This window comes from Prinia subflava, chromosome Z, assembly GCF_021018805.1.
Source record: "Prinia subflava isolate CZ2003 ecotype Zambia chromosome Z, Cam_Psub_1.2, whole genome shotgun sequence".
In the NCBI taxonomy this organism is placed as follows: Eukaryota; Metazoa; Chordata; class Aves; order Passeriformes; family Cisticolidae; genus Prinia; species Prinia subflava.
Window position 1 is genome coordinate 84,345,473 of NC_086283.1, and position 19,912 is coordinate 84,365,384.

Below are 19,912 nucleotides of genomic sequence, written 5' to 3' on the forward strand. Positions count from 1 at the left end.
CTGACCCATTCTGAGATCCTGTGTGGTTTGTCTAAGTGCATCATTTGCATAAACACGACACAGAGAGGGTCTTTATTTATTTGATTTCATGTATATGGAAATAAGACCAGCTGAGAAAGATTGGGCATGTGAAAAAGGCATATTGTATATGTGGCTCTACGCAGATATTTACTATATGTAATCTGATAGATAGAAAAGTTATACTATAGTAACATTAGAATAATGTAGTGAATGTAGTTTTGTAATTAACAATGAGTTTAGTACAATAGAAGCTGTGTATGTGTGTTATATTTTTTGCTCAAGAAGAAAAATTCCTCAGCACAGAGATAACATTCACAGAGGCCCCTAAACCTTACAGAGGCCCCTAAACCTTCTAGTGAAGAAGAATTTATGGCCTCTTATCCACAGCACCTAACTTTCTCAAGGACGTATGCTCTCATGCGTTCTTTTAATTAACAGAAAGCTTTTGTGACAAGAAACAGCTGAAAATTACTTGTTTTACGTAAGATATGAATAGTCATAAACTGAAGGCTTAAAAAAAAGAAGACTTCTCTTTGTTCTGGGCCCTTCTCCTTCCTAGCCTTTGTCTGGGAGGGAGGGGGGACAAAAGCCCGGGCTACCTTCTTTGCTCTTGTTGTCTCATTATTTGTCCTGTCTCTGAAAACTTTTTTTAAACTTTTATTATTGTATTAATATTTTTGTAACCAATTTTTATTCTTTATTAAATATTCATAAATTTCAAAAAACGAGTGATTGGCGTTTATCACAGGGCACAAGGTACTTGTAAGTTTATACTCATATCATTGCTATAAAAGGTGATGTTAAGTACAGTAAATGATGGCTCAAGTCCAGAATTACTGTAAAAGCACAGAAGTAGAACTTCTTAAATTAATAGCATCACAGTACAATCCTTCAATACCTTCAACATTTTTTAACATTTTAGCATTTCTTTTGCTGAAATAAATATTTTATCCCCTTTCACATATTAGTAATACATTATATTAGTAACATACATTAGTAACATTTCTATTGCTAAAAGAAATACTTATTTTATCCCCTTTTATGAGTTAGTAACAATTTATATTGTTTTCAGTAACACTTGAGATACATTTTAAACTTCAGAATGAGCACCATCATACTTGGTTTTTTTGGTTAGACACTGTTTTCCAAATTGTATATACTTTTTTGTCAGTTTGCTATGTCTAACAAGGACTCATAAGATACTGTTTTGAAGTCCTGGAAATAATATAGGATGCTTTTTTATGGTGATTTCCAGAGAAAAGATGACTTAAATGTTTCTGTCTTCTATAGCACCCAGTGGGTTTTAAAGGGAAAGATCATGAGATCATAAAAAAATAATAATATGAGTCCCTGAAACTATTTCCTCTGAATGAATTTTTAAATAAAAGCACTGATATACATGTTGGGCTTTTCTGTCTTCACTCTCCAGGTTCAGAAGCCTTCTCACATTGCCACAGATCTGTGGTCCCTTTGAGGGCCTGAATCAGTGCCAGCGTCCTCTTTGTGTAACAGAGCAGGGATAACATTGACCATTTAAATGTTAATGTTCTAATGGTGTTAAACCTCAAAGAATATATTGACAAAGACATAGGTAAACATTCTTTTGCAGCCTCACAGTGGAATCAGAGCTTTATGACCTCAGTCCTGGTGCATAGGTTTACATGGTGCAGTCCTATAAAACCAGGTCACCTCCTCCTTTATCTGTTTTTATGGCTCCATAGATGCCTTGCTCTTCCCTTGGAAACTCATCCTTCCAGGAGATACGGAGGAAGTTAGTGAGATAATGATGGCATAAAGCTAATTGGGAAGACAACAATCCTTCATTTTCTGGCTTCTTCCTATTTGTCCCGGTTGAGGCTGTTGTGCTTCAACTGTCTCAGTGCCTGCCAACTGTTTCAAGCACAGTCCAGAGGCTCCGTCTTCCCAGGTTTTCTCTTTCATCAGTGTGAAATGAAGAGCCACAAACCAAAAAACTCATAAAATGTGGTTTCTTGAAAAGGCAGGATGCAGATACTGTGATGAGATTTGCCATGCACTGAGCCCCTTTTGGGGACTACAGTGGAGACACAGTCATTATCAAGAAAAGGTTCTTCATCTGAGGCTCCCACATGCTTGTTAAAATTAATAAGACTTGACCTAAGGGAAAATTGGTTTTCCTGAGAATATGTGACTCACTCTGCTCTTGAAAACATAGAAAAAGGATGAAGCTGATGCATCTCTGCAGAGGCACTTGATGCTCAAATGTAACCCTTTATTTTTGGAGTTGTCAGTTCATGTCTTGCAGAGCTTCTAAGAGCTGATAAGGTCAACATTGCATTTCTCTGAACAGTGTTGATGATACACGTGCAACATTAAGGACAAAAACAACCATAAATACCATACTTGCCCATAGTCTCTCAATGTTCATTAATGATATTGCATTAGCAGATGGCTTCATGTGGCTTAACATATAACACAGTGGATGGATATGACAGTTTTCAGGACAGAGGAAGCACAGTATAAATATAGTATATTGCTTTTACAAACATGTTTTCAAAACTCTGGCAGTATTATAAAAATAAGAATGAAGCTTCATATGCAATTAAATACAAATAACTGGGCTTATATATTTACTGTACAATAATTCCTGATAGTGCTTTGCAGAACTGAATTTATTTACAATATTCTGTAGAGAGCAAATGCCATTCCAGTCAAAGCATGAAGGAAAACAGAGAAAAGAGGGATGCTACTTTAAGGTAAATGCTGTCATATCCAATGTCAAAATTTCTGTAGTCAACCAGCTGTCAAATTCTTATGTTGGCCAAGTTAATTTTTTCAATTACAGCATCAGAACTAAGAGGCCACTTTTTAAAGGAAGAAATGGTAACTGTTTTCCACAGACATATTTTTAGGTACCTACACATGGATTTGCAAAGCAGCCTTAGACAGACTTTCCTGACAAGCTCAGCCAGTACTTTCACTTCATTTATACAAAAGCAGCAGGATCCAGTACAAAATAATTACTTTATAGTAATGCTTTTACACAATAGGCTTCAATCTTTTTTATATTCCAGTCATTTTTCACACTCAAAGCTGCTTTTGACAGCAGCTGGTAATTAACTGATCCCATTTAGCAGTGCCACTAATAACAGAACTGTACCCTGGATGGCCTCTGATACCTGTTTGAATACCCTGCAGCTTTTGACTACTGGAGGGAACAGCCCCCAGCTTAAGACACTTGAAAAACAAGATAAATAAAAGCTTTCTTCCTAACTCTGTCCTTTTATATCACTTCAATTTATCACATTCTTCATCCATTAACTTTCACCAATTGGTAATGAGGAGTTTCTTAATGACTCCCGGAGCATCAAAATACCATTGCCACACACACCATCACATGTCACAGCACGTGAACACACTGTGGGGGTGTGTGTGTGTCTGAGGCAGTAGCCAACCAGTTTTATCAAGTCTCCATTTCATAAAGCTCTGGAATTGCAACCGATCCAAGGAGGTAAGAGAGGAAGACGTGCCAGCAGTGTCAGCACAGCAACAGCACCAGTGCTACTGACCCAGAAAGAAAAGGCTCCCCTGGGGAGATTCCTTCCAACTGCTCCTTGCACTCCTAGTCCACATAGCGAATGCAGAAAGCCACGAAGCAGCAGCCGATGAGTGCCACTGTGGATGCCGAAATCACGGTGACAGCGCTGCCAGCAACGCTGACCAGGAGCCCCAGGCCCACGCCAAGAATGATCTGGGCCAGCTGGACCATGCAGGTCAGAGCAGCGCAGTCGATGCCCTTCCCTCGCCCCTGCTCCTCCACGTGTTCCCCTTCCTGCAGCTTCAGGCTCTGCAGAGAAGCACAGAACAAACCCCAGAGACAGAGAGTGTCAGCAACATGCAGCTCTTGGCCAAGACATTGTTACACCCACCAAGGGCAGCGGGACAGGTCAATGGTTTGCTGCTCCCATTCTTGTACCACAGAGGCTACAGAGGTTACCACAGAGATTTTACAAGTAACAGTGAGTTTTCCAAGACCCCACCAAATTGTCCAGTTTTTCTCATCTGCAGTTTACCTCTCTATCCCTTTTCTTAAGGAATTGAAAATTGACCAGCAAAATTCTACTTTTTTTTTCAAGTTCAGGTCAATTTGAGCTCTGTCAAACTGCAGTTTAATGGAAAAGGTCATCCTGTAATGGATAATTTAGCTCTGACTCATGGCTGAAGGAGCCATACTATCATATTATCAAAGAATCATCATAGAATCACAGAATGCTATGTGTTAGAAGGAACCTTAAAATCATCTTGTTCCAACTCCTTGTTGTGAGCAGGAACACTTTCCATTAGACCAGGGTGCTCAAAAGTACATCCAGCCTAGCCTTAAACAATTCCAGGGATGGGGCATCCAAAACTTCTCTGGACAACCTGATCCAGTGCCTCACCACCCACACAAAAAAGTATTTTTTTCCTGGTATCTAACCTAAATTTACTCTCTCTAAGTTTGAAGTCATTCTTGCTTGTCCTATGTGCCCTTGTGAAAAGCCCCTCTCCATCTTTCTTGCAAGCTGCCTTCAAATACTGGAAAGCCACAATTATATCAGTGTGAAGTCTTCTCTCCTTCCAGCCTGAACAGTCTCAATTCTCTCAGCCTTTCCTCGCAGGAGAGGTGCTCCAGCACTATGAACATTTTTGTGTCTCTCCTCCGGGTTCTCTCCAGCAGGTCCCTGTCCTTCCCATGCTGGGACCCCAGCTCTGGAGGCAGAGCTCCAGCTGGGTCTCAGCAGAGCAGAGCAGAGGGGCAGAATCCCCTCCCTCCCTCCCCTGCTGCCCACGGGGCTCTGGCTGCAGCCCAGGACACGTTTGGCTCTCTGGGCTGTGAGTGCCATGGCCGGGGCATGTCCAGCCCCTCACCCAGCAGCACCCCCAAGTCCTCCTGGGCAGGGCTGCTCTGGGTCTGTTCATGCCCAGCCTGGGCTGATACTGGGGCTGTCCCAACCCAGGTGCAGCACCAGCACTTGGCCTTGTTAAACCTCATGAGATTCCTCTGGGCCCACTCCTTGAGCTTGTCCAGGTCCCTCTGGATGCTATCCTGTCCTTCAGGTGTGTCCTCACACCTCAGCTTGGTGTCATCTGCAAACTTGCTGAGGGTGCACTCAATCCTGTCATCTGTGTCATTACAGAAGATATTGAATGACACTGGTCCCAGTACAGACCCTTGAGGGCACCGCTTGTCACTGATATCCATTGGCTTGTGAGTCATTGACTCTCTGGATGGGACCATCCAACCACTTCCTTATCCATCTAACAGTCCACTCATAAAATCCATCTTTTCAACTTAGAGGGAAGGATGTTGTGAGGAACCATGTCCAAAGGCTTTACAGCAGTGTTGATGTGCCCTGCACACATACAGGCAGGAACCTGAAGTTATGGCTCAAAGCACATAAAGGAAATCAGTACGAAAATACAAATGTAATACTTCTATTGCTGGGGATGAAAGCAACCTGAAAACAAACATCTAGGATGACTTCTAGGATTTTTCTACACTGCTGAGGACCACTTTTAAGTACTAATCTGTGTATCTGCTATGATATACTTAGCAGAGCAAAAGCCTTCATTTATTATGTACGAGTATCTTGCATATTAGCACCCTGTGAGGCTGGTGGATCACTGGAACAGGTTATCTAGAGGGGCTGTGCAGTCTCCATACTTGGAATCATTCAAACCAGATCTTGAGCAGGATCTGCATGATCTCTAAGGGTCCCTTCTTCCATAAAGAAATGACTCTGTTTTACTAGGAAATTATGTGATAATTTACATATTTATTTTCTTCCTGTATAGGCTGTTAAATGGAGGAGGTTGTATTCCAACAAGAAATTCCCACACTGTAGGCCAGCATCACCACTGTATTCTGGCATCCAAATTCTCTTAGCCATTAAGATGCTTTTCACAAACCTTATTACCTTGCCTTTGAGCTACACAAAGCTCACAAATACTGGAGACAAAAAGTCTCTTCCTAATCCAGTAGAAAAAATTGAATTTGGATCCTAGGGAACAGCAGCATGGAACAGGAGCTGAAATAGCAGCATTATAAAACACAGTACAGGATTTTGGTAGAGTGCATAGGGGGGAAAAATATCTGCTCCTTGTTCTGAAATGATAAAGTCCTAATTTTGGACACTTTTGAAAATAAACTATATTTATTTTGCTGGGCTATTCCCACTGTCCCTATGTGGCAGTAGTTCCAACCACAAATATATGAATCTGTAAATGAACGCGCTCCTGTGCTTGATGTTTGCTCTTTATTTTTTTTCCTATCTTGTACACTATAGAAGATTTGAGATAAATCTCAGCCCATTAATATAAAATCTAACATATATCTTTTAACATCTGTAACAGCAAGTACCATACACCAAACCAGAAACAACTGGTTGTCTTAAAAGTAACACATGAATATATTTGCCTTTAAAGTTCATGCACACTTTGGCATATTTTATTTCAGTTCTGTTTTGGAACAGATAAAAATTTTGCATTTACTCCTGCTCTCTAAGTTGGCTGACCTGAGTTTAGAATTGAGATCTCACTCTAACCTGGCCTCATTCCCAGTCTTTTGTTTTGTGTTCATAAAGCATCATGATCATTCGCCGTTGGAAGGAGCAAAGAAATGAACCAAAAAATTAGGAATCACATATATGAAATATTTAATCACTTTGGGACATCCTCCTAGCATTCAGTAGAATAATTAAAGGGTTTTGTTGTATTCATCATTCAGAGTGTGCTGGTGAAAGCTGTACAGAACAGTATGACATTGTCTAGCACTTGATCTAGCCCTGTGCTGCTTTCAACTGTGTTTTATGTGGTTTTCCAGTGGTTCAACATTGCCTTTATTAATTTCTTCAGATGTCCCAAGATATACTGAGAATTTTTCCTAATTTCTTCCAACTCTCTTTAATCTTTCTTGTTTCCAGCTGTTTGACCAACTTGAGAGACTTGAGAGAACTTTTCCATTAGAGTACTCAACACTTTACAATACATGAAGATCCTGCTGTGCCCAGGAACATGATACAAGATGTGCAAGTTTTTCCAGATTTTCCTTGGAAACAGGATTTAAGACCATGGAGGACAAAAACCCAACCACAGACATTTAGAAAGATAATGAGAATGTGGTATATGATTTAATACTGAACTATATAAAGCTATTTCTTCTTGAATGTCATTTGTTTATTAGCTGAGAGCTTTTGTAACACTTTGTAGTTAACTAAAAATTCTGACAGCCTTTACAGACTTGTTACTAACCTCAGGCACTCAAAAGTCAAGTCCTCTGCTAATGTGGCTGGAAAGAAGGATATAAGAAGGGTGGGACTTCATGGCAACACAAATGGAGTCCTGTTACCTGCTTAGTGCCTGAACATGTACTGTGATTGGCTTTGTTTCAGATGTGATGATAAATAATTATTTGTTTCATTGAAGGCATTTTTAGAGAGTTTGGGATGTTAACTCTCTCTGTCAGAAACTTCTCATTCATATGTGTCATTATTATTAGTTCAAAAATAAAATTAAAAGCTGCTCACTATTTCTATCCAGTTTACTCCCCAAACAGGTTGAACACACACAGACAGATATGAACTTAATGCTTCCTGAGACATTGCACTCACCTCTTCTTCCCTGTGGTACTCTGCAATGAGGTGGAATGGAACTGTGTACAGAGTACTGGACATGACTCCAAAGAGTGAACAAAGAGCCAGAGTGGAATAGAGATTGGGAAACAAGCCAATTAATCCAGTACCCAGTCCAAAAAGTAGGTATCCAATGAAATAAAGTCCCTTTAATCCTATGTATGGCAGAAGGACTTTCTGCAAGTCTGTGAAAAGAAAGCAAAAGTGCTGATAAGATAAAAAAAAAAACAGGTCACATTTTATCAGGGAGTTCCTTTTAAGGGGTTGTATTTTGTAAAATGCAATGAAGGAGATAATCTTAATGATTTTGGAAATTACCTCAGGTTATTGTAGGTATAAATTTGCCAAAGAATACTTGCTCACACTACCCAGAGCTCAACCTGTAGCTCTCACTGCAGCTGCACCCAGAGACACGTGTGTGCTGAATTGATATTCATCCACAGAAAGGTCACACAAAAATGCCTGCAGTTAAGCTCCAAAGGTGAAAACATTGCCCCAAGCCTCTTTTAGATGCTCAAATCAACCCTCAAAATGCCACTTATTTGAGTTTTCAGATCACAAGTAATTTTTTAATCGTTGGGAAAAGTTATGGTGAAATCTACCTGAGGAGCTATGCTAGCATGTTTACACCTAATTTTGCACAACAAGATTCAAGCTTCTGGCAAGGCCTTCTGCATGGGGAATGCAAATGGGGAGAGGCTACCTTTGTGAGCCTACAGCTAAGCATTGCTAAGTGAAAGAGCACCTAAGAATTTGGTGTGGCATTTAATTTCAGAATGATTTTCAGTGTTCAGGGTCAGTTCAGAAAAATGTCTTACTCCCAAAGTGACCCCTCATCATGTGGTCAGGAACTGTGCTAAGATACGAGTTTCTAACAATGCTGAGAATGTAACATTCTTTAAAGCTTTAATGTAGAAAAAGTCCAGGTAATTGGGCATCCCTTTATGGTGTTTAAACAACAGCTAACACAGTGTTGGAGTTCATTCATGGATACTTACAAGAATAGACTGATGAAGAAATTGCATTGATGCACAGTCCCCAGCATCCCATCTCCACCCCAGTTTTGTAGGTAAGGTAAAGTGTGGAGTTGTGAGGTGCATAAGGATTCCCGTGGTACACAACCTGAAAGAGACCACGAATGTCACAGAAGGCAGGGATGGCTGCATGTAGGGAATGCCTCCTTCTTAGGGCACGGGGCCCCAGCCCTGGTAGGGAGCACCCAAGAAATCTGTTAAGCAGTGTCATAACCACCCATTTGTAATTCTCCAGGTTTCACACTACATCTCCTGGACTATAACATGCCAGCTTCCACCTAATTTTTTTACCCTCTGTCTTTTCCTGGACTGTCTACTTTACATTGACTTGTTTGCTCTTTTATCCTTTGGGTGTCTCACTTCCAACTTACTTTCTCCACTTCTGCCTTCTTACTTTAGCTTTTCTTTCCCTGATTTAGCTACTTTTTTTTTTTTTTTTTTCTGTTTTCTCTTTCAGGTTTACCTCAATACACTCATTTTTCCACACAGTTATTGTCTTATTCAGTTACCTTTCTAGACAAGCAAAACTTTTGTCTTTCAGTTGTTTATCCTCACTGCAAGGAAAAAACCTGTCCCTCTTGCCTTGCCTACAAAGACAAAAAATGCAAGGAAATGGGAATACTGTGTGGAAACCACAGAAGAGCAGGGAGTGGCAGTGACAGATCTGAGCCAGGACCATACTAGTAGTCTGGAAGAAAGGAGGCAGACATGTCCATATAGGCAAGAATCACTGTCAAGGACACACAGTCCCTGGGAATGGCATGAAAAGGAACCGCTGGGTATTGTGAAGGCAAACAGTTGCTGAGAAAAGGGACTCAGGACAGACAAATGCAAGAAGATAAAACTTTCTGCTACCAAGTAGCTCCCTGTGTGCAAAGAGCTGAATCATCTGAGGCCAGGGAGGCTGCAGTGCAGGTGAGGAGCTTTGTGTGGATGCTGCACACACACCAGGACAAGGCCAGCTGCATCCAAACACTGCCCCAGCTAGAAAACCTGCCCACCTGGGAGCAGCTCCAAAGCCAAAGCAGAAAATGGATGTGTTTCAACCAGCTCTGAGAGCTGCACTTGGAACAGTTAGATACAAATAGCCTTACAAATTCTAAAAGTTTTCCTCAATGATTTCACAGACAGGCTTGGAACAAGGACCTGGCCTTAATTAGCTCATTTACAAAACTTGTTGAGCCATCTAGATAGAAATGCCTCTGACACCAGTGTAATTTCCTCAGGCTTTTTTTTTGATGGAGGAGGAGGTGCTACAAGGAAGTAGTGAGAGGATTTTAGGCTTTACCTGTCCCATGAAATCCGTGAAGAAGAGCATGTTGGACAGGAATGCCATCCATCCAAAGAGGTGGCTCACACACAGGCAGCGATAGTGCGATGGCATGCTTAAAAGTGTCTTCAAGAGGGATTTAAGGGTCATCTGTCTTTTTACCTAAAAGCAAATATTCAAGAATAATACAGTATTATTGTCCTGAACGCTAATGAAATAGCTGACAGCAAGTGAAGAAGGCCTTAGTAGTATCTTTTCATTGCTAAACTTCCAAAGTCTTCTTTTTTGTAGGAAGTGTTGCTTGGGTATTGAGTTTCCTTCAATTTATAGAATTCACAGAAACTATGGAAGAGATGAAGTATACCAGCAGAAACGTAACATTTCTTGATGTTATAATCAGTAGGACAATTATTTACATGTAGAATCACAGGGAAATTTTCCGCCAAAGCAGACTCAGAGTTAAAAAAAACCACCAATGAACCAACAACAGAAACAACCAGAAACAAAAGTTATTTCTTTATGGGGATCATTAGCTTTACACTGAAAACTTAAAGTTGCTGCAGAAAAAAGTTATGCTCAAAATACTTCCTGAAAATTAAAATGTGTCAGTTATGGATTTCTGAGCATTTCTGAGACCTTATTTCCTTTCTACTCTATGTGCTGAATTCCCTAGGAAACTTATTTTTCTAAGGAAACTTCTACTTCTTCAGGCATATCATGAGATTTCCATTAGGCACTGTCCTTGAAGCAGGGAGAAGCTGTGGTTCACCATGGTAGCACACAGAGAATGTGAGATCCAGCATCTGAACACCTCATACCATGGGATAAATACCTCATTTTGCAATCAAAACTTAACTGGTGCTGGTTAACAAATCTCATCCATGAGGAAAACCAAATTTTCTCACCACCTTTAACACCCCACATTATCTCCCTCCTTGTCTCAGCCCTGTGCCCCAAAACTCTCAGTTTCTCTTCCAGTCACATGCATCAGATCATTTGTATTCCTTTTTTTTTTTTTTAGCTGCTGTGGGTGTGCTTGATATCAGGTATTTTGACACATAATTCTTCCTGTATTAAAGCTCCTGCATGGTTCACTGCTTTTAAAGGGGAAAAAAAAAAAAGATACTATTTTAACTGTGCATGATGGAAAACTTCCAATTTTCTCTCATAATATTTGGAGACAAAAGTGTTGGGAGAGATAGTAAGGGAAGATGCATGTTATAAAATGTGGAAGAACTGCAAAAGTTATGCTAATTACTGGAAAATCCAGGACTGGATCTTGTCTTCAATTTGCTGTAAGATGTCATTTTTTCCTTTCTTACCTCAGTGTTGTACTTTTCACAATTCTACTTTCCTTTGAACTAGGTTATGCTGCAAGCTACTCTATGAATAATCACCACATATAAAGTTGGAAAATACTTTGCTTCAGTGTGAGGTTTTTAATCCTCATAGGAATGCCAAAATTCAAGTTGCTGACTTCTACCTTGGCCTGTATATTGTCCAAATCCCTTGGAATTTCTCTTGGCATCACTGTCTTTTTTTAACAGGGTAAGCATTAGATTCTTCCACATTTAGAAAAAGAAAACAAACAAAAAAAATCCAGATATACTCATTAGTGTTATTTCAAGGATAATTACTATAGTTTGACTTGGCTTAATTTAGTTTTTCATTCTTCCACACTGCTTTTTAAAACAACATTTCCAATCAAAGTTTTAAGATAAAGTCATGGAACTACAAAGGACACTGCAGTGATTACAAACAATAATTTAATAGCTAGATAGAAATGTTTTCTATTTAGATATTCCAGAGAGTGGAAATGGAAAGCAAAAATGTTTAATGCATACATTCAAAACATACCAGCACACAAACTGCCTGCTAATTTAAATAATGTGCTAAAGTTTAGCTCTGTTTAAGTGCCTTATCCTTCAAAAGCTCACAATACCAAATAATCTCTACAAAATCACTACAACTCAGGGCATAAGATAATAAGAATACAGAGGAAGCAATATGACTTGGGTTTTGTGGCAGTGGGCCCTGAATAACTTGACACCATTCAAAAGAATACAAGGCTAATTGCTTTGGGTGTCTGTTCATACTGTAACAGGTCAAATCTCATTAATAATCATGTTAACTATTAGCATGTGAGAGCATAGGCCTTAATTTAGAAGAAATATAGCCACGATGCCTGCAATAAAAAAAGAGACAGAAAAACAGGAACCATTTCTTCAAGGAAGTGATTATGGTAATGAATGAACTCAGCAAACATGTGCCACAGGAGACAGATCATTAAAGCAGTGAGTGTCTAGAATTCATACACAAAGAAATGCACATCAAAGAAACATGAGGTTGATCAAAGCACTGGGGGACTCTAGCAGGCTGCCCAGCCTCGTCAGACAGGAGGGCAATGACACAGCTTGCCCACAGTGGACACCACAGCTTCACCTCCGGTGTCAGACAGCCAACACCATGTTACTCATGTTACTGGCTCCGTGGAATTATTTCCTGCCAAGGCAGAGGCTACCCCAAACCTCAGACTGCTCCCCCCACTTTCACCGCATCATTCTCTCATCTTCATTTGCCTTCCTTTTTTTTTTAGAGCCTACATGGTCCTAGCAAACAATGACGCTCAGCATCTCTAACATTCGGAGGATGCTTGGAGTGAACAGCACTGGTGAAGGATGCTGCCTGCTCACGCTGGCCTGCAGTGGGGGAGTTCAGACAACATCACAGTGCTCTTGTCAGATTCTCCCCATAGCTGTTGCCTTGCTGGCATTCTCATCAGGCAATGCTCATTTTGTATGTCTTGCATCTGGTTTAATGATATTTTTTTCCAGTTAGAAACACCAAGTGCTATTATAAAATAAATTACAAATAGTAAAAAAGATAATAAATCCCTTTTATTTATAGATTAAAAAAGCCTATTGCTTTCTTACTTATGATCATTTGCACATTCTTAGTATGTTTTACCTGATTTATCAAACCTTTGTAACAGTGTATCAGGGATGGATAATGTGCATAATGCCAAGAAATCAAAAGTGAAATTAAAATGAGAAGCAATTGTGTCACCACTATTGTGTTATACTTTGCATACCTAGGGTACCATGGGTGCCATGAGATAGACGTGAGGACTTCTAGCACTAAAAGTCATCAACCAAACAACAAAAATGATCATCTGTTCCCTAGACCATGCTAGCAGTGGGCTCCCCAGATATTTTTCTGGTAGATTCACCTCTTCCTATGTGTCTTAGGTTGAAGAAATCTCTCATAAAAATGCATCAGAAACAAAATAACAGTGAGGATTTAAAAGTACACAATGTTCTCTCACACCTCAAAATTCTACCAAAGGCATAGATACAATATGACTGAAAATAAAACTCAGAATCTGGTAGCAAGGTAGTACTGGTGTGGAAGTACAAATTTTAAACATATTAGTGCTCAACAAAATGTTCAGCAGCAGAAAACTGAAATGTTTACTAGACAGGGAACACACATTTTACATGTACTATGTACAAAATTGTATGGACTTCAGTTAGAATTAGAGACCTACATCAAAGATTAATGGCCTTTGTAGTCTTTGTCCACAATTTTATGCTAATATGCTAATATCAAGACTAAAGGACAAAGTAGATCCTGTTTACAAAATTCATTACATAAGGAGAGTATCAAGAGACATTGAGCAGACAGCTGAGCCAGGTTCTCCCTCATCCCTGCCAATGGATCAAAGCATCAGAACCAGCTTGTCTCATCCCTCTTACTGGCAATACTTTCTAAAGAAAAAAAAAAAAAAGAAAAAGAAAAGAAAAATAGAAAAAGAAAAAGAAAGCAAGCAGGCTTTCTCCTGTCTCTGTATTCTGGTGGAGGGTTCTCTTCTGTGCGCGCGAAAAAGCTCCATTACAGACAATCAGCATCAGCTAATTAAGGGGTCACCAAGGATGCAAAGATACATCCCATAAAATCATCTATGCACTCACCTCCGTGCGTGACGCAACCGCGCATTTCCCTGGCTTGGCTGCTGCCTTCAGTTCGGCACATGTTGATTTTAAGTAACCATTCTTAATTTCCTCCTCTATGGAGTTGTATTTGTGGGGTTCAGTCACTTCCAACAAGAACTTTGCCTCTTCGTTTTCCTGTCTGAGTGGGACTTCAGGAATACTGCACAGATGTAGGGTAAGGCAGATTATGAAAACCAAGGCTGCGAATAAGAAAATCACCTGGAATTCCGATGCCAAGGTATATCCTAGTATCGTTTGACCCCAGTCCATAGCACCTGTAAGGTAACCCAGGGCTCCTCCCAAACCTACAATGGTGGGGAAAAAATAAAAGAAGAAAAGATATGTCTACTGGCATTGATAAAATAAACAAAGAGTACATATTATCCTCAATAGGTGATGCCCTCTAGAAATGATAGAAAAATCACTGTTCAGATATTTTATACAAGAAATAGGAATAATGAGCTAAGCACATACATGAGCAGTTATTAAAACATCTCTTGAAAAATCTCCTCAGATTTGTCAGGCAGAGCTGTCCAGAAATTGCCTAAACATATAACAACATAGACTCCATCTCTTTTTTTGAATCTTTGAAGATCTATTTTCGTTGAAATGGTAAATAATACACGTAAAACTAAATAAAATCCTACAAAAATTTATGGGGTTTTCTATTTTTTTGTTTTCACAGAACAATTTTTAGATTTTTTAAAATTACATCGAGACTATCTATAGTTCAGAATTTGTAAAATGTATTTTATTTAGCTTAGTCCAAACAGAAATACTGCCTCCATGTAAAAATTTTTAAAAAATAAATAAACCCAAAGGCATTGTTTTGTACTTATACAAGTCCAAGTACCACAGCACTTGGAAAAGAAAACAGAAAACAACAAATATAAGTGTGTAATCTCATTTACTAATTTTCGCAGAAGAGGTAGACTAAAGAGTAAAATGAGAATGTTACTTTGTGCCTTGAAGTTAATAAACTCAGTTTTCAGTCAGTTTTTTTACAATTTCTTCTGTTTGATATAAGTGCACACAGAGATCCACAGGAACATTCAGTACAGACCTGTGGTAGGGGTGGCACCTTTGCAGGACCTGACACCCTGTTAACCAGGTGGCTCTGGGGGATGGATGGTTGGGAGTTCTTCCACAGGAGCTCCACTTTCCAAGAACATGGAAGCATTTCTACCCTTCTACTCAGGAGAACTGATAACAGTGTACAGCAAAGCCCTGCATCTAACAAAAACTAACAGCACCTGCACTTGCTTCCCCAACAAAACAGGGGATTTTGATTTCATTCTGGGCTTTCTGTACTTTCTTTGCCCTCTTGGATCTGATTATGGCCCTCCTTCATTGTGTCCTGTGGCATTTCACAGGATACTCTATCCTTACTTGTTCTCATAAAAAACAATTATGCTAATAACCTTTTAAAGAAAATCTACACTACATATTTTCAGTGTATGTTTGCAGGGAGAATGTGTGACATTTGAGGATGTTGTTGCATGCTGTTTTGAAAAAGAAGCATAATGATATTGGAATGCAGCCTGGACGCTGAGTTGTTGGATCTGTACACTCTTTCTTCCACTTGAATAAGTGGCCATGGGTTTCATAACTGCAAAGCTATCAAGTTGCATGTTCAAACCCTAAACTGAAGGCAAACTGGAGAGTAAAAGCTTAGAAATATTAACTATAAAAGGAAGGAAGGAACTAAATTGGGGAAAAAAATCTAAAACACAAACTGAGAAAGAAATGGGAAGATTACTGGCTATGTCTAATAGGGATAAAAAGGGGAATAATAAATGTAAAGTGTAGGGAACAGATATTAATATTACAGTTTAGGGAAAACCAACACCAAAGCCAGTGAATTGCTGGAGAAGACTGCCTTGGGAGGGCGTAGAACTCCAGTCAAGGGAGAATTTCAACACCAGACCAGGGAACTTTCAGTTAGGAAGGGTTAAGATATTGAGGAATTTGTTGTAGAGAGCACAGGATGCTGGACCAAGTCATGCACTTTGCCCCAGCTCTGTTTTATGTTATTCCTTTTCACAGCTCAGTACACTGAATCAGCTAAATCTGTAGCTTCAAATTTGGAGACTTTGGCATGCTCCAAAACAAAATTGCACCCAGAGTTGTGCTGAGTATAGAGACTCACTCCTCTCTCTGTCCAAAAAAGTGATTCTTTAACATTTTATCTGTCTGTTTCTAATGAGCAATACAGATTTCATTCCCACGTGGCTTTAAACTTCCCTTACAATCTCTGTTCCTGGACACAGTTATTTCATGGGTCCAAAATTGGCCTGATGTCATTACCTACTACACCTTGCTCCCTGAACAGAGTAACTGCTACTGAGTCTGCATCTCTCTGCTCCTGGTGGGGGCTCAGTGGTCCCAAAAATCTGCTGTAACAAAAATTGCATGACTCCTCACATAGTCTGCTTTCTGTCTAGTGCTTTCACAGGGACTACTCTCAGATGTGGCAGGAGGTTCCTCCTGGGTCACATCACAGGTACACAGCCTTAGGTGTATTCCCTGTGCATCTCCTCAACACAGGGCTCACATTGTACAGATGATGTCATGGAATCAATGTTCAGGAGCTGGAATCAACCTTAGAGATCACCCAGTCCCACCCACCCTGCCACTGGCAGGGCCATCTCCCAGTAGATCAGGCTACTCAAGGCCTTGTCCAGCCTGGCCTGGAACACTGACAGGGCTGGGCATCCCTAACCTCCCTGGACAACCTATTCCAGTGCCTCACTACCCTCACCGGGAAGAATTTCTTCCTAACATCCAGCCTAAATTTCCCATTATCTTCCTAAAGAAGCATGCCTCTCCAGCTTCCTTGTGGCCCCCCTTCAGTCACTGGAAGGTTCCTATGAGATCTCCCCACAACCTTTTCTTCTCTAGGCTGAACAGCCCCAACTTTCTCAGCCTGTCTTCATAGGAGACGTGTTCCAGTCCCCTTATCAACTTCATGGCCCTTCTCTGGACTTTTTCCAACAGTTTTGTGTCCTTCTGTAACTTGGCAACATACCAAAAATGTACAAAGGCAAATGAAGCTGTTAACTTCATTTGCAGGAACTTGAACTGAACCACTTGGACCTATTTTGTGGGAGTTGGGAGTTTCTGAATTTTACGCAGAACTCTTTTTCTATACAGCACATACTGGAGCACTGCTGAAGAATGGAAAGCAATCAGTTTGTACAGATCTCTTTCTGTCACATGACAAGTCAAAAATGTTATTTTTATGCACAATAGCATAAAACAAACTACATCCATTAATTTTTGCCTCAGCAAAAAATTGAAAATAACCCAAAACAAACTGAACAAACACTACTTTACTTTTTAAATAACGAACTACTATTAAACCATGTCTGTGTTGCTGTAATTGTTTGTGCCTGCAGCCTTCTTCAGAATTCTTGCAGCAGTAATCACAAGTCCCTGTTCTTTGGAGTAGTGAAAACCCAGCAACAAAAGTCTCGTGACTGAAGTGCAGGATCAGATGATCAGTTCATTCAAGACTAGAAACACAGTGATGATAAAATCCAGGCAATTACCTTCCCCTCCTTTGAGAGGTAGGGAGAAAAAGAAGGGATCAGTGTACCTGTAAAGAGGGCGTGGTAATGCAGACCCTTTTCTTTATCCTGATGAGAGCAGACATCAAATAAATACGCTTTGATGGGACCATCAACAAAATCAGCTGCAAAATCAAAAAGTACTACTCCCAGCATGGTAATGACTATTGCCCACGTCCGCTGTTTTTCTCTCTCATCGATGAAAGCTAAAAAAAGAAAAACACCCTCATTCTGACAGCAACAGTGCCACGTTCTGCAAAATGACATTTCCTGATACCTCAAAATCTAAACAATGACTGGTTGTGCAACATAGTCCAGTGACACCAAAATCTCATCAGAGAAGCAGGAGAGCTGACTCTGTGTAGTGCTGAGCTGAGCTAGGTTGACTTACTGCCTTGAGTCAGCACATGCTCAGAATGCTTCACACTCCACGTCCAGCATCACTATCCTAATCTATTCCTTTACACCTTCAAAGCATGCTCTGGTAGCCTGACACATGCATTTTGTAATACTTATCGTTTATTCTCTTTGTCCCACTCTTATACTGTTTTAGATAATCAAGAGTTGACTGCAGCATCTCATTCTGGGTCAATGAAATCAAGTATATTCAACATCAATAATATCAAGGAAGAGAGACTAAATCAATCCATAAAACACACACCTCCCCTATCTGTCTAGTCAACAACTATCAAGACTTTAGGAAGCTACATCCCAAGCTAAAATGTGACAATAGGGATGCCACTCCTATTTGCTGTGCCTGGTTCAGCTGCAACAGGCTTTCCAAGCAGTTAAGGATTTTTCTTTTTCACCAGCACCATACAGTCCTGGGTCAAGTGCTGCAATAATTAAACAGGAATATTTTGAATACTAATTCATCTAAAATAGGGATGAACGGGAATTCAGTTTGGATATGCATCACATCACAAAAAGCAATACTATCATTTAAGCTAACAAGGTAGCTCTTAGCTCATAAAAACTTCTAAGCATATCTTTACCTCTAGGAGCTTACCAGGCAACTAAACCAACGTACAACAGACTGCACACACATGCACAGACTACAGAACACTACGCACAGGGTACACAACATGCAGTGTTAGGATTGAATGTACACAAAGATTACACTGCTCCCCGGCTCCTTCAGTGCACCCGAGTCACATGATAGCAAATCTTAACAGTGCATTTTAAGAAGGAAAAGGGGAACCCCTCTCTTTTTTTTTTATTTGAAAGGCTAGAACGAGTTTTGTGCATGCCCCTCACTCACCTGAGATGATCACGTCCCCATTGAGGTACAAAGCCATGCCTAACAGCATTATGATGCCCAGACCCAGAATGTAAGGTCGCCTCTTGCCCCAGCTACAGGTGCAGTGATCACTGGCTGAACCTACCACGGGCTGCAGCACGAAGCCCAGGATAGGGCTGATGAGCCACACGAGGCTGTAGAGGTTCTTGGGCAGCCCTACACTGAGCAGCACTGGCGTGACAAAGGCAGCCTCCACGGCATAGCAGAACTCCCGGCCGAACATGGCCATGCTGTGCATGACCAGCCTTCCCACCGCTCGCCTCCTGGGCACCACTGCTCCAGTCCTCATCACCGACTGCCTCGGAGCTTCCTCCTTCTCTCTGGGGCCATCCACGTCGGCCGTGGCCGCTCCAGAGGTGAGGGGAAGAGCCCTGTGGAAGCTCTCCTTCGTTAAGGTCATGGCTCCGGCTGCGAGCAGTGCGGTGGCGAGCTGGTGCTGCCTGCTCCAGCTGACATGGGGCCCAGATCATATGCTGGGTGGGATCGGTCTGTGCCGGGGGAGGGACTCACATACTTTCATGGCTCTGCGATCACAAGTTATGCCAGGAAGGGGGCGGGGAAGCATGGGTTCACATTAGCAGATCTGAGGTTTTGGGCGTCTGCACTGCTCCCGACTATCCACAACTAAGGAATTACTGTTTACGCATGAAGCACACATATAATAGGAACATACATCACATGGTCCGGGCACAGGATTAGCCTGACACAAAGCTGTTCCTCTTGTTTTAAGATCTTGCTGTAAGACAGCAGTGACACCAGGAACCTAGTCCTCATCTTTCTATTCAGCAAACATGAGCATCAGACCATTCCCTGCTCACTAACCTGGGAGGAAAAACCTGCATCTATCCGGAAAAGGATTTCAATGCACTTCATAGGATGAGTAAGTGAACCTATCCCATTGCCCTTGAGTGTTAAGAGACAGATACAAAACGTGATAGAAATCTGTCAAGCAGCAACTGATGAGTACTTTTTGTATGTGGTGTGTACTGCCCTCAAAATAACAAATTATTTCTTGATTTCAAACAAAGGAATTCTTTGTTTTCTCTGGAAACAAAGAATATCAGAATTGCTTTGAGG

General features: G+C 40.7%; 1 protein-coding gene across 5 annotated transcripts; it reads right to left on the reverse strand.

Annotated features, from left to right (window-relative positions):
- Positions 1 to 1,058: 1,058 nt before the first annotated feature.
- On the reverse strand, positions 1,059 to 19,328 carry SLC45A2 (solute carrier family 45 member 2). Of its 5 annotated transcripts, none has more exons than XM_063422394.1 (7): positions 18,921 to 19,328; positions 17,565 to 17,741; positions 13,946 to 14,271; positions 9,993 to 10,136; positions 8,669 to 8,792; positions 7,650 to 7,855; positions 1,059 to 3,847 (listed from the first exon to the last, which is right to left on the reverse strand). In XM_063422394.1, the coding sequence occupies exons 1-7, from the start codon at positions 19,303 to 19,305 to the stop codon at positions 3,623 to 3,625; spliced, it is 1,587 nt and encodes a 528-aa protein (XP_063278464.1). In that variant the 5' UTR covers positions 19,306 to 19,328; the 3' UTR covers positions 1,059 to 3,622. The 5 variants fall into 5 exon arrangements, with proteins under 5 accessions (XP_063278464.1, XP_063278465.1, XP_063278463.1 ...); XM_063422395.1 differs by having other exon boundaries at positions 17,565 to 17,660; positions 18,797 to 19,328; XM_063422393.1 differs by having other exon boundaries at positions 18,797 to 19,327.
- Between the last annotated feature and the right edge of the window lie 584 nt (positions 19,329 to 19,912).